General features: G+C 32.0%; 1 protein-coding gene across 2 annotated transcripts; it reads right to left on the reverse strand.

The window, feature by feature from the left end:
- Window positions 1-12693: 12693 nt before the first annotated feature.
- On the reverse strand, window positions 12694-15760 carry LOC139858089 (auxin-responsive protein IAA8-like). 2 transcript variants are annotated; one of them, XM_071846940.1, is made up of 6 exons: window positions 15616-15760; window positions 14491-15047; window positions 14166-14392; window positions 13937-14078; window positions 13291-13352; window positions 12694-13081 (listed from the first exon to the last, which is right to left on the reverse strand). In XM_071846940.1, the coding sequence occupies exons 2-6, from the start codon at window positions 15012-15014 to the stop codon at window positions 13044-13046; spliced, it is 993 nt and encodes a 330-aa protein (XP_071703041.1). In that variant the 5' UTR covers window positions 15015-15047; window positions 15616-15760; the 3' UTR covers window positions 12694-13043. The 2 variants fall into 2 exon arrangements, with proteins under 2 accessions (XP_071703041.1, XP_071703042.1); XM_071846941.1 differs by having other exon boundaries at window positions 14491-15127; window positions 15616-15743.
- Between the last annotated feature and the right edge of the window lie 294 nt (window positions 15761-16054).

Consider the following 16054-nt stretch of genomic DNA (forward strand, 5'->3'; position numbering starts at 1 on the left):
AACGTTGCGTAAAACTCTTTTCGGAAATATAAATCTCGACAATTTGGATTGCTTATCATGTTGGCAAGGTTTAATTTGTGTAAATATTAATCTTATAAGTATAGTATGATCGAAAAAAATGCGGGTCGTTACAGTATTACATCATAAAAGAAACTATTTTAGTTTCTAAATTCTGAAACTTTCGAATTTAAAATAGGAATATTTTTGAAGTAGTGTTGGGAACTGAATCATGAACTAGTATAATATAATGACACTTGATCAACGTGGTTATATTACAGTAAGTCATGCTGAGTTTCTAAATGGAACGTGATGATTCACAGATCATAACGTCATCATGTGCTATGTTACACGACTTTTGTATTCTCTTTAACCTCTAAAATATCAAGAAAATATTTCTTGATGATTCGGCCTTTTCCAAGGTATTCTAGTAATTTGACAAGTCAAGATCGTGCCATTACAATTTCCTTCTTAGAACATTAACAATGTTCATTCCGAAATTCATATATGCAAATTCTGGACCATCACAAGCGGTGCTTAATCGCAAGAAGAAGAAACGAAAGGACAAAACTCCGAAATAGAAATTGGGGTATAAATCGCAGCAAATAAAAGAAAGCATTAATTGGGGATGACAATGATTATAGAAGACAGAAGCAGGGATATCGAAATATAAGGGAAGATATGAAACCAAAAACAACCCAGAAACTATAAACCGTATATATCGATGCATATAGCAATATAAAGACACGGGAGAACTAAAAACACTATAAAACCAAGAGTATAGTAGAAGTAAATAGATTCTTCCGGAGGCAGATGAAAAAGAAGAGCGACAGATATGAAAGTGAGGAGTATATCAAGAATCAGCATTGGATGAAGCATATTAACAAATTCTTTAAAATATGAGTTGAGAAGGTGTGAGTTGTAAGAAAACAAATGAGGTGGATTTATAGTGAAATATCCGACAGAGAAATCAAAATGGATTATCGCATTAATTCGAAGAGGATCATAATTTCCTTAATCGCCGAATAATCAAATCCAATATAGATTACAAAGATTTTCTTTTCGGAGATCAATCGTGATGACGTCAAAAGATACGAAGAATCACTATTATCTTATTTCATTCATTTACGATAACTTCACTCACACGTTTCGAGAAATCGAATTATTTTATCCATTCTTCTTGAACATGATAAAACTCTATAATCGTTATAATAACATTCTCATTGTTAGTCATGACGACCTCTATCAAATTTCGGGGACGAAATTTCTTTAACGGGTAGGTACTGTGACGACCCAGAAATTTTCGACCAAATTTAAACTTAACCTTTATATGTTTCCGACACGATAAGTAGAATTTGTAATGTTGAATCTCAAAAATTTTGGAACTACATTCATGTAATCAATTACCCTTTGACCGTGTTCGACGATTCACGAACAATTATGAGTATATAGATATGTATATATAATATATAATATTAACTGAAAACATTAACAAAGTATTAGATATATGATACTTTACATGAACGTATTTGTTTCAATATGATTTTTGACGAAATTAAAAAAAAATATATTAAATGATTGAATTATCAGAAACATTGAATTATGATTACAAGTCTCTGTTGAGAGGTCCACTATGATTTGAGAAAATCTATTCCTCTTAACGATATTCCGAATAATTTGTAAAGCTATTTATAAATAAAAACAAAAAGTGTCATTTACGAAAGTTAGACAAAAGTTAGTGGAGAATTGGTTTCCATAATATTCTATTAATCTATTTTCAAACGTACAAAGACGTTTTCAGTTTAAAAAGAACTTTATTATTAAAACGTATATAACTTTTATAAATATCTAGAATCATTTTTGACAACTCATTACTTAACCAGTATAATAAATATAACGCTATTTATATTTTATTTCATTAAATATATATAACGATTTAAATTAATATTATATATATTTATACGCGTATTATACATACATAGTTTTTATACTTTTACTATACTTTAACTTTACATTTACTTTACTTTTACTTTACTTTAACTTTAATAATTCACTTTAATAATTCATACTTTAATAATTCACTTTAATAATTCATACTTTAATAATTCACTTTAATAATTCATACTTTAATAATTCACTTTAATAATTCATACTTTAATAATTCACTTTAATAATTCATACTTTAATAATTCACTTTAATAATTCATACTTTAATAATTCACTTTAATAATTCAAAAATCTATTATAAATAGAATTCAATAGGTTTCATTATTTCATAGAAACTTGAAAATATATTTCTCTAAACTCTCTCAATTGATTTATATATATATATATATATATATATATATATATATATATATATATATATATATATATATATATATATATATATATATATTTTTGCTCTGTATTATTTCGAGATATTATTAGTATACATACAATATTACGACGGAGTGCTCTCCGAATGATTTCAAAATAGTTTTTTTGAATGAGTCGAAGCTAAGGAAATTATGGGTTATAACTATGGAGGTGATGGGTATGGTTCATGGGTATGCTCGTGAGGTCAATCTAGTGTTTATCATCTCCGTTGTGTCTACGTACTTTCCTGCAATATTGAATCTCAATATTGATACGTTCGTGAATCCGAGGCCAACCTTGCACTTGTTAAATGACGTTATATGTATTTTTACTACGAAATACAGTATTGTGAGTTTCATTTGCTCCCTTTTTAATTGCTTTTGCAATATATATTTTTGGGCTGAGAATACATGCGCTGTTTTATAAATGTTTTACGAAGTAGGCACAAGTACTAAAACTAATTCTATGTGGGTTTAAACCAGAAATATACCCTTAGCTTGGTAACATTAAACTACTTGTCTATGTACGGTAGGCGCGAATCCTAAAGATAGATCTATTGGGCCTGACAAACCCCATCCCGACTATGGGATGCTTTAGTACTTCGAGGTTATTTTAAACACACCTGATCTGGCGTACTTCAGAGGGTAAAACATGAACGTTAAGGCTTGTTACCGGGTGCCTACAACTTATAGAATACTTTTAAACACTTGCGAGTGTACGGATATTTATGGAAACTGAAATCTTGTGGTCTATTACTATTACGGAAATTATTGATTATGATAAACTAATGAACTCACCAACCTTTTGGTTGACACTTTAAAGCATGTTTATTCTCAGGTATTAAAGAAATCTTCCGCTGTGCATTAGCTCATTTTAAGGATATTACCTGGAGTCATTCATGACATACTTTGAAAGATGTTGCATTCGAGTCATTGAGTTCATCAAGATTAATATTAAGCCAATTATAGTTGGATGTATTATGAAATGGTGTGCATGCCGTCAACTTTCATTGTAAAGAAAGTTCGTCTTTTAAAAACGAATGCAATGTTTGTAAAATGTATCATATAGAGGTCAAATACCTCGCGATGTAATCAACTATTGTGAATCGTTTATAATGTATATGAACGGGTTATTTCACTTACGCACTCACCAAGTGTACTTTTAGGGGGTGATATTACGTTAAGTTAGTTACCAAGTGCCCACGGATAAACATATACTTTTCATACTGTTTTGAAATACGAAATCTCGTGGCCTACCTCACATTACTGTTACAATTAAACTATAGCTCACCAACATTCGTGTTGACTTTTAAGCATGTTATTTCTCAGGTGCGTAGACGTTTGATGCTTCCGATGTAGTAGTCTCGCTATTAGACTTGCTGTGTAGACTCCCGCTGCTTGTTTAGAGATGTCTCTGCATGAAATATTTACTTTGCATTCACAATCTATGTTACTTTTGAACAATGAATTTGTAATGACCTTTGAGTCTCGTACTTATGTTATTGCTTCCTATTCGTAGAAGCATACTATCGTTTGTAAAACATTTGAATTCGGTAAAGACGTTACCCCTTTTTATGAATGCAAACTTATTTTAAAACAGCATATAGTGTTTGACCTTGTAATGATCTTGTTGTTGATGATCCGTACACATTAATTTTGTATGGGGCGTCACAAGTAAGACTTGATCACAAGGATGACCAAGTCTCATATGCCACAGATTTGAAGATGCTGCACAAACAGCAGAATTATTATTCTTACATTCACTTTCAGAATTATTAAAGATGTACAGACCACCTTCTTCTTTACCAATCCCTTTTATTTTCTTGTCCCTTAAATCCTGGACAAAGCATTTAGTATCATCAAAGCTGATAATTAGATTATTGTGTTTGGATAATTTGTTGACAGACATAAGATTCACACAATATTCTGGAACAATGAGAACATCTTTTAAAGTTATAAAACTGTTTAACACAAGATTTCCGATCCCTTTGATTAAAGCTTTAGTACCATTAGGATGACCTATAGTTAATTTAAGATTAGAAATATCAACAACATTAACTAAACCTTTACTGGTTGCAGTCATATGTTGATTTGCTCCAGAATCAATAATCCAACCATTGTGAACATGTTTGAATTGTGTGATATTAGAATTGAAGAATTTGTTAAAGTTGAGATTAAATTTAGAACTTCCATTAAAAAAATACATTCCATAGCAGACATAGAGCTTGTGGGAACAGAACTTGGAGCATCATTGATTAGACTGAGAAGCTTGAGCATCTGCTCATTAGAAAAAGAAATAGGAGAAGAACTACTTGTGCTTGCTTCATTTGAAGCAGCATGATTGTTAGACAAAGATTTGAAGTTATTATTATTATTATTGAAGTTGTTTTGATTATTGTTAAAGTTTTTATTTTGATTATTATTGAAGTTTCTTTTAAAATTAGGAGGATAACCAACAATCTCAAAGCATCTTTCAATAGTGTGACCAATTTTGTTGCATCTTAAATTTGGATTAGGACCCCTGTTATTGTTATTAAAGTTGGCCACATTGTTGTTATTATTATGTTTGATTGGACCTTGAGCTACAAAAGCTGATGTTTGAGTTTTATTATTGATCTCTTTAGAAGAACTAATTCTATGTGATTCTTCTCTAGAAATAACAGCATAAGCAGTTTTAACATCTGGGAGTGGATCCCTTAACAGAAAATTACTTCTTACAGACATATAAGCATCATTTAAACCCATTAAGAACTGCATTAGCTTAAGTCTGTTGTTATTTTGAATAATAGAACTTGAAGCATCACAAGTACAAGCATTAGCACCACAAGTGCATGGTGGTGAGGACACCATTGAATCATATTGTTTCCAGAGACTATTAAGATTATGATAATATTCTGATAGAGGACTATCATTTTGCTTTAGACTGTTAATTTTCTGATGTAAATTAAAGATCACATAACCATCAATCTTATCATATGTTTCCTTTAAATCATTCCAAACAGTTAAAGCACTAGTACTAAAAATTTGACCATTATACAACTCTTCAGATAAAGAACCAAACATCCAAGATAACACTACAGTGTTACATCTATCCCATTGACTTGCAAGAGCATTATCAGTGGTACTTTTAACACAAGAACCATTTATAAAACCAAGTTTATTTTTAGTACCCAATGCAAGAAGCATTGATCTACTCCAAATGTTATAGTTTTCAGTACCTTTAAGTTTTATAGAAATATTAGGTGTTCCAGATGTAGTATCACTTGGATGCAAATACAAAGGATCCCCAAAATCAAGTTTATTAATTAGAGTTAAAGATCCAGTAGCACCACCACTATCCCCCATTTAAACGAATAAGAAAAACAAATCAAAATATAACAGTAATCAAATATAACACAGAAAGAACTTAATGATCTACAACTGACTGTGCTTGATCAGGTTTTCACCAATTTCAATGAATTGGGATCAAGAGTTGGGCACAGGGTTGTAAATCTTTAAGAAATAACAAATACAACACACAAACAAATAAATAAAGGTAAAGAAGAGTTTAAGATGTAACCAATCAATCACGAATGATTGATGAAGCAGCGGAAGACAGATGAAAACCAAGAGGAGTGATGAACGTCAGATCACCAGATGAACACCAAACCCTAACCCTAATTTGAGAAAAATTAGGGTTTTCAGCAGCAAACGTCAGATCTAGAATCAACCACCCACAAGTTCTCAATCGAACCTAAACAGAACAAAAGAACACAAGAAACTTCTTTGAACAAGAGAAATCGAAGAAACCCTAATTCTTCGAAAAAAGGCAGAAATCACCAAGAGATCAGTAAATCACCATGAACGAACCTCGCCGCTTTGATACCATGAAAGAATTATCAACAGATCATAAACAGAAACTTTAACTATCAGAATCAAACACTTAATCTCCAAATTATGCAAGATCCTTTACAAAATACAGAAACTGAAATCAATCTTTCAAGAACAAAAGATTGAAACACAAAACTGATCTCTTAATCACTATTACAGAATCTAAAGAACTAATTCATCAAGAAGATGATTAGAGAGAATTGAATATGCAGATGAAAACAATCGAATGAAAAAGCTACCAGAATGATAACCCTAACAAGAAATTAGGTGTATAAATACTATCATGAAAATGAATGTGGGCTTCAATAGGAGCAGTCCAATAAATTAAATTCAAGAGCCCAATAAGCATAGTCCATCAGTCCAGCTCATAATCTTTCAGCCTTTTGACACCTTGAGTCCTTGAACATTTAGAGACAGCAACATTGAACCTGAAACATTCTAGAAATACCACAAATGAATTAATGAAACATAATATTCTAAACTAAACTTGTTATAATCAATAATACATTTTAACAGTTATTAACTTATTATATCATGATAAGCTAGATATGTACAATGACATTATGTAATACCATAGGTACAAACGTCCATATCCTAAGTTAACTACCGAAGATATTATTTTCATGAAATATGTGTCATTATAAGCTTTTGAAAAGATATAATTTTTATTTCTGAAAATGTACAACATAAATTTTTTTAATACAAATACACATGACAAAATCTTTTTATGCTAAAAAAATTTGTAAGTTTGACAAGCCACGTAATATGTAAACATCAATGGAACATTTGTGAACTTTTAAATTGAGCAGAAAAGAAATGATTAAGTCAATTATAATATAATGTTGTGGTCATGTTTCTATTACAGTCGGCCCTAGCTAATCAAATTACTAAAAAGAGTATAGTTGAAATTTTTGTTGAACTTTATAGATATACGATAAACGTCAGTTTTAATTTTATATTTAAATAAGTTTGATTGAAATTAATTACTCCCTCCGTCCCATATTTATTGTCACCAGACAAAAAACACACAGTTTAAGAAAATCCCACTAACTTCATTTCTCCACCAATGAAATATCTTCTCTCTCCAGATCCACCAATGAAATATCTTCTTTCATTTCTATTTATGAAAGTGGACAATTGAAGGGTTACGATATTTAGTCAATATTTTTTGTATATTGATAATTATTTTGGAACAAACATATAATAAGGTGGACACCTTTGCATAATCGACATGTTGGAGTTAATGTAGAACATTCCTATTTCGATCCTACTGTTAACACCGATGTGCATGATGTCTCTTTTGCATTCACTAGTACGCGGCCCATTTCAAAGACTAATTTAGCGTCGAACAAAATGATAAGAAAGGATGATGTAAAAGAGTTCAAACTTCGGGAGATGATCTTGAAGATCCAGACAACAACAATCCTGGGTCATTGGAAGTGAATCGAAACCTTGGCATTTTTGAAAGTCTTGAGAATGAAGGCTCGCTTCCTACTCCCGTTCCGGGTATTAGAATTGATATCGGTTCGACAAAGGTCTCTTCATAAGCGATTGAAAATCAGAGAGGCAAGAAATTGAAGTGTTTGAAGGTTGATGGAGTGGTTGTTAAACCGATCATAAAGACTAGAGAAAGTAAAGGTAAAGCGGTTGTCTGCTAGTTTTTTGAGCGGATTTGGTCCGTTTGTTATTTGTAGTTTTTGGTTATTGTATTTGTGAGACGTGTTCGTTGTAATGTTTCGGTTGTCTAAGGCTCGAGGTTAGTTTGCTTAGGCCCTTTTTTTTTAGTAGTAGGGTACATTTACCGCTTTCGAGTCTTGGTTTGCTTTTGGTTTGTTTGTATTCTTGTTCTTCTTTTTCATCGATTGATGATTAAGAGTTGTTTATATGTTATTGTTTTTTAGCAAAAAAAAAAAAAAAGAGAAAAAAAAAATAAAACAAAACAAAACAAATAAGGTGGACACATTATTTTGGTACGAGGGATAATATATATATATATATATATATATATATGTGTGTGTGTGTGTGTGTGTGTGTGTGTGTACGCGCGCGCATGCGTGTGAGTGCGCGCACGCCGTGGCGGAACGTGGAGCCAACTACAGATGGGGCGAAACCAGTGACAGTGGGTAAACAATAAGAGAAACATTATTTTTTAGTAAAAAGAAAAATAATTTTAGTGTAAATTTTTTTTTTTTAATTCGGACGGGGTGAGCACCCCCTCCGGTTATAATTAAGTACAGATGTGTGTGTATATGTAAAGAGAGAGAGAGAGAGAGAGAGAGAGAGAGAGAGAGAGAGAGAGAGAGAGAGAGAGAGAGATTTCTAATTTTCTTCATAAAGTGGGCTAAAGAAGTTAGGGTTGTTTAATTTTTTTTCTATATATATTAAATTTTGTTTTCATTTTTGGAGGACTGTCTAATTTTATGTCTCGTAAAAACAAATCAATTTTCAGATAAGTAACGGATTAAGTAATAAAGAAAAAACAAGTCTACTTATTTAACTTAAAAATTGTACATAAATATATCATTAATTGGAAAAATAAACAGGCAATAGTGTAGTCATTGAACTTTGATAATAAATTGACTATTTTGATTAGTGAAATATTATTTGTAAAACAACAAAATGTTAGTTAAAAGCTAACTAGATCAAGAAGTCACGAGCTGCTTACTTTTTTCTGAATTTATCTCTATTTTCATTTGTCTCTTATTCTTGAGGGGTATTAAGAGACCAAATTTCATATTAAGTGGCAGATTTAGTGACAAAGAAACAGCAATTTTACTTCCTTAATTAAGAACTGTACAGAAATATATCATTAAGTGAAAAGTGAACATACCCTTAAACGTTTATGCAAGTGGTGATTTGAAGAAATTTTTGGGTCAACGAGCAAAGTGCCAAAGTCCTTTCTTCGGAACATCTATGTGCTAATATTGTTATTGTTAATTACATTATAACAAAAATAAATTGTCCCATTTATTTTATGAACCAAAATAAATTGCTCGCATCGCGGCTACCTATCTCGTTCACATCATCATCCTCCATAAGTTGATCACCGCCAAATCTGCACTCCATGAGGCTTTCACTATAACTTTATTTGTCGTGAGATTTTAAATTAGCGCTAAAAGTCACGCTCTTTCCATTGTATAAATCAGTAGTCTTACTCGTGTCATAATGAGCTTAATCGAGCTCCAAAGCTTTTTGTTTCACTAGGTGGTCAAGGGACGAAACATTCACCTTTACTATCATTTGTCATTAGCCACTCTCCCGATCGTATCCAGAAAATTACAGGTCATGTTTACTTTTTACACTCGTTATAAGTAAACCTTAGGATATTGTACCTAAGAAAAACCCCCGAAGGAACATTACTAGATATCGGCATAACCCACCATTTGCGAAAAAACTCTGAAGGATTCTATAATCAACTGCAAAGCAAATTGAATTATGAAATCCTCAGTGAGAGTAATAAATATCTGTCTCTCATGTACAATGGATAAATTGCTATAATAATAAATATCTCGAAATAATTATATTTATATTTATATTTATTTATATTTATATTTATATTTATATTTATATTTATATTTATATTTATATTTATACCTATATACTAAAACACGCGCCAGATTTAGTCGCTTCAGTTTTATTGCATTGTCGTTTTGAATTTGCGAAACACGCGCCAGATTTAGTCGCTTCAGTTTTATCGCATTGTCGTTTTGAGTTTGCGTTCACACTACAAACGGTCTCTCAACTTCAGCTCAATTTACACAACAATCCCTCAACTTTACACTTTTTCAGGGGTAAAAAACGTAAATATATAATTTTATTAAAATAAAAGAAACTAATTTCACCCGAATTTTTAACGGGCCCTATATTCTCGCTCGGTGCGAGTTAAATTTTTCCGAGACCACCGTTCAACTCGAAAAAATCTAATGAACACATCGGGACTAACTATGCGCGAAACGAACATCATTAAGAAAACACTAGATAACGGGCCCTATATTCTCGCTATGTGCGAGTTAAAGTTTTCCGATACCAACGTTTAACTCGAAATAATTTTACGAACACAACGCGACTAACTATACGGGAAACGGACATCGTTAAAAAAATATTAAATATTTCGGGCTATATTACATACATATACGTACACGGCCAACAAGCAATCCAACTTAATAGATATATTAGGTACCAAACAACGTATATCCAAATTCGACCGCGCGTCGAATACAACCGCAGCAACGCGCGGTCGAATTTTTTTCTAGTGAATACTATACTTAGAATTTTAAGCTTTTAAGTGAAACCAAGTCAACATACAATGATTTGGTACAATGTGGTATTGAATAAAGCGATATGGCAGTTGAGGATACATTCATAATACAAAACATGGTTCACATCACGATAGCGAAGGGTATTAGTATTAGATCGTTATCACTACATTTATGATGATGGACTCGTATCCTCTGCTTTCCATGGTGGGGCCGAGATATCTTGCACTTCTCTCGGATAAATTTTGTTTCTTGTAATTAGTTAATCGAGTAATTTTACTTTGACATACGCCCATAACTACGGGCGGACCCAGCGTTGGTCAAGGGGTCATCTGCCTTCTATGGATGGCCCAATTTCAAGGAAATTTTATGTGCCCTCAGCCCAATAAGCTAGTAACTGAAAGCTTAAATTGATTAAGTTGGGTCTAAAAACAATGCTTTTCTCTTGCTTTTTACTAGGGATGTCGATGAATATTCCATCTATAAATAATCATCCGATCCGATCTATTTATAATGTATATGAATGATCTAAATTGACGATTAGTGGATATTGATAAGAATATTGATGATCTAAATCTTTTGTGAATTGAATATGAAATGATAATTTATCATCCATGAATATATTCATTATTACCCGAAAATACATTTATACGTACTAAAATATATGCATAAACATCTAAATATCGATACATATACATATGACCTATAAATTTTAAAGTTATTAGCAAAAATAAGGTTATAAAGTTACAACTATTGAATGTTATTAATAATATTGAACGTTACACATTTAGATTGATTTAAACATATTTTACTTATATAGTGACATATTTTGCTCAATAAAAGTCACACGTGGCGACAAAATACAATCAAAAAAATGTGTAATAAACCAAAAACATATAGATTATACGTTTACAATTGTTATAATTTTATATTTAATCTTCATAATCGTCGTTAGATTAATATTTTATTGAATATCCAATGGACATTCATTAACCCGCTTAATCCATTGGATGTGGATGGATGAAATAAACTTAGGATATGAATACGGATATAGACATGGATGAACAAAATTTAATGGATATGAATGTGAATATGACATCACCCGACTCATATCAGGTCCATTACCAACCCTCCTTTACACAGTTTTTTTCTCTATCTGACTATTGATTTTGCCCTCACCGTCGTATTAAGTCAGTTGTAGGTGAATATGAGGATTCTAGTAATTTAAGTCCACTAATATGATATATGAGTACTGGTGTGCCTGAAATTGCTAGTGATCAAAAGTCAACATAAGTCAACACAAAAGTCAAAAGAGCACGTGCGGCATGACAAGAGATGGGCCAAAACGAAATGCAGGAATGCCAACGTGGACAATAGACTACCAATTGACTAGCAACATCAGAGGAAAGAAGTTATATGGATCGAACATCCGACCTCTACCCTTCTAATAAATAAGCCTATTAATATGAACCTCTAACCACTCGACCATGAGTGCGGATTCGAGAGTTCTAGTCCTGACACCACATAAGCATAATCGCCAAGTGAGTTAGTTATTCCCCTCCAAATTATGAATATGTAGCCGACTTTGACCTAATTCCGGATTGTCAATTAACACCAAAATCACCAATGTTGACAATTGACACTAAGGTGCGCTTGAATGTGACTAACTGAAGCTAAATCTTATAATCATAAATTAACTAAAAAGGACAATATTAATATGTAAAATAATATAGTAAATGACATTTTAGTAATTTTTCAATTCATAAACTCTAACGGAACTCAACTTTTACGAACTTATAATTATCATAAACTCTACATTTTATACTTGTGATTTTCATAAACTCGACTTTTTATGTCTACCGAACAAAGGTTATAAATTAAAGTTTACTAAAATCATAAGCTCAAACTTCTATAAGCTCTCATTAACTACCATAAATGGTGCACCAAAAACACCGACCTTTTTTGTAAATGATGCAAATGCATATTTAATAAAGTCTCTCTTAAAGCATGTTTTGGTTCAGATTCAAACTAAAGTAATCGATCTACAGGAAAACACAGCGTTTTCAATTCTAGTCAGGTCTTTGCAACAAAAATTAACTTCGATCCTCAACATTTTGATCTCATTCAAATCTGCAAGATTATCGATCAGGTTTAGGCTTACGTCAACACCTCGTAATTTCAGATCAAATTTCTACACAGAACACTGATAGGCAAGAATCATACATTAATACATTATAATAGTACCATTTGATACAATTAACTACAGATAATCTGAGGAAGTAAGGATTAACTGGTTTTCAACAAGTTATGAAACCACACACATTCATAAATAAAACATAATAAATAGAAAAGTAAAGAGGCTTTTTTCCATGAAGTAATGATTCATAGAGACCTGGCAATAATCAACTTTCCAATGCAGCAGTAAACAGAAAAAGCCAGGAACATAATTGTAGTCCAGCCCGAGCCCAAAAGCCCAAGCCCATTTCCTCTACACAGCTTCCACCCAACCAAAACTACTCGTGTGTTCCAACCATGAGCCGGAACCCGAGCAGTTAGCACAAAACTAGTTTTTGATCTTTGATGTTTCCGCGGCCCTGGGAGCTGTGATTTATTCCAGCAAAGTATATAAATATAATTTTCACATCAATATGACATTAACTAATCGACATGAAAACATTTTAATATTTGTTCGTTCTAAATTACTTTTGAAGAAATTTTTTAGCTGTCAAAACTTAGACTAAATTGGTAAGCTTAGCAATTAAAAATACTGACGATTCAATGCTAAAAGAGACGATTTGTATGGTGTATACCTAAACCGATAGCATCAGAACCCTTCATGATCTTCAACCTCTTGCATGAACCAATAAACATACTGTAACAGACAGCAGCGTGTAAGACTAGTGAAATTAAATTAAATGGTTATTAATATAGATCAAGATATATCACCAAACTTGCTGACCTTCAAATATGAAGTTACACAAATATTCAAAAAAAAAGTAGTATATACAGGACATAAAGAACAGAAAGAAACATTTATGATGAAAACATAGACTACTCGTGTTTCCTTTGAAATGACCCGAGATTTAAGAACTTAATAAAAAATAAAGAGGAACACTAAAAACATATAGGAAACTTTAGTTTCACATTTTCAACTCTACATAATAATGATAATCATGCATGCTCCATTGCTCCAAACAGATAATGATACTTTTTTTAACTTCTAAATCAATATCCCATTATCACTTTTAGCAGTGGAATCAGCATGCTAGCATTACCTACTTCACATAATCACCTTTACAAGAGATTACAGACAGCAAATCCAGGCAAAAGAAAAGCACATGAATTTTTTTTTTTTTTTTTTTTTTTTTTCATTTGTTTTTTAAACATCAGTTTTACTGAGTAGCTTCGTTAACAACACAATGTGTATGCAAACAGACAGTGTTGATTTGTACTTACTCCCAAGGAACATCTCCTACAAGCATCCAGTCACCATCTTTATCCTCGTACGAAAGAACGTACTCCGACCCGTCCAAAAGATCCCGCAACTTGCTCTCGCTAAGATTTTCCCTTCCCGGACCTCCCTGAGACCCGCACCGACCTATAGTTCCGTTTTCAATTTAATAATATAATTAAAATATTTAACTAAATAAAAAATAACATTTGGCTAACAGAAAAGGCAACCAACCAATAGTAAAACAGCTAAACATCTTCTCGAGTGCGGATGAAAGTTGTTGATACGTCGAGAACCCTCTCAAATCAACTTTCCTTAAATACGGAGCACCATCCATACTAACCTTTACAAACAACGCACCGGGCCCACGTTTTCCATCTACTTCTTCGTTGTTCTTTGAACTTGTAGCCATCATATTCTTGCGAAACGATCTAACCGGTGGCCAACCAACCACCTGCGCTCTGTACATTTTAACATATACAAACATATTAAACATTAGCAACAAACAAAACACCCCTTACTTAATAATTCAATTAAACAAATATCCTTGTTCACTTACTTAGCAGCAGGAGGATTCGAGCTGTTTATTTTGCTAACATTAGGTGTATTTAAGGCTGAAGATTTTGGAGCATCAGATTCAACCCGAGAAGAACCGAACATCCAATTCGGTTCGGGTACGGGTACTCCTTTAATTTCCGAACCACTATCCATGGCATCAATGTACACTCTTTTGTGTCCCGAAGCAACCGATTTCGGCGAAGATAAACAAATTCCATCATTATTAGTAGGAACCAAAGGAAACAACGGTTTCTCATCGAATTTATCGGAGCTACATTCTGGATCCCGGTCAGGCGATTGAGATCCTGGTAGACCCAGCCTTAATTCAGTAGCTTTAAGGTTCAAATTTAAACTAGTATTTTTATTCACTTCTGATACACTAGATACATTACTGCAACTGTCAACTGATGAACAATCTGATAATCCGAGATAATTTCGTTCGGTTAAACCGTAATTCTTATGGAAACTAGGGGCATTTGCAGGTCCACCTCCTTCAACAACACCTAATAGTGGTGTAGACATCATTTACCCAATTTTCTTCAATTAATATCAATCAATCTGATTCAATCAATCAATTCAACAATTAATACACCATTAATAATGAATACGGCTACACGTAACTCACACAATAATTGTCACTGCAAGTATGAAAACAATTTAGGGTTAATTTATTTCTGAAATACCTAATTATACTAGTTTAATAAATCACTTGCATAAACAAAAAATTAATTGTACGGTATTTTATTACAGTGAACATGCACATAAAGGAAGATTTCAGATCAGTTCTACTCATTTCTGTCTCTAATGAAATTAATTTATATGAAATAAATGAGCAGAAATTGAGTGAAACTTAATAGTGTTGTACAATTCTTTCAATAAATAATAAATTTAGTTAAAAATAAATTTAAAGTATATAAAGGCAAACAGCGTGTGCATGCAGACCGATCATAAAAACAAAAACGAGAAAGAAATAGAAATTTTTACAAGAAAAAAAGTAACAGCAGAAATTAGTGTAAAGCATATTCCAGATCTCGAATTTTTGAAATAAAAATAAATTAAAATTGGAGTTTAGTTTAGCTGAATAATAATTTAAAAAAAATTAGAATGAAAAGAAAAAAAAGCAAACCTGAGAATTAGTAAGAGGTGTAGTGTAGAAGATGAAGAAGTAGGCAACAAGAATTGAAAAGAAAATGTGAATTGAAAGTGTTTTAAACAAATGGATGAAAATGGAGAAAGATGATTTCTAATAAAGTAGAACGAACGCAAACAAAAAGAGGGTTCCGGAGGGACTTGAGCTGTGTGCCAAACTTTCTATTTAATATTTTAATGTGTTTTTTAGTGTATACATATAATAATATATGTGTTATATATATATATATATATATATATATATATATATATATATATATATACATACATATAGGGATAATTCTCACACACTGTTTTTTGATCCTCACACACCCTTTTACCCTATTATTAGGGAGGAGTTCAAGTAAATTGGTGTGTAAGGATCAAAAAACAGTGTGTGAGAATCATCCCCTATATATATATATATATATATATAT

This window comes from Rutidosis leptorrhynchoides, chromosome 7, assembly GCF_046630445.1.
Source record: "Rutidosis leptorrhynchoides isolate AG116_Rl617_1_P2 chromosome 7, CSIRO_AGI_Rlap_v1, whole genome shotgun sequence".
Taxonomy (NCBI): Eukaryota; Viridiplantae; Streptophyta; class Magnoliopsida; order Asterales; family Asteraceae; genus Rutidosis; species Rutidosis leptorrhynchoides.

What these genes read in the sequence shown, in the direction of transcription:
- LOC139858089 (XM_071846940.1), bottom strand. Translation starts at nt 15,014, where the DNA reads ATGATGTCTACACCACTATTAGGTGTTGTTGAAGGAGGTGGACCTGCA. An exon ending in TCGAATCCTCCTGCTGCTAA is followed by an intron (nt 14,393 to 14,490) that starts GTAAGTGAACAA and finishes TAAAATGTACAG; the next exon opens with AGCGCAGGTGGTTGGTTGGC. An exon ending in TTCTGATGCTATCGGTTTAG is followed by an intron (nt 13,082 to 13,290) that starts GTATACACCATA and finishes AATAAATCACAG; the next exon opens with CTCCCAGGGCCGCGGAAACA.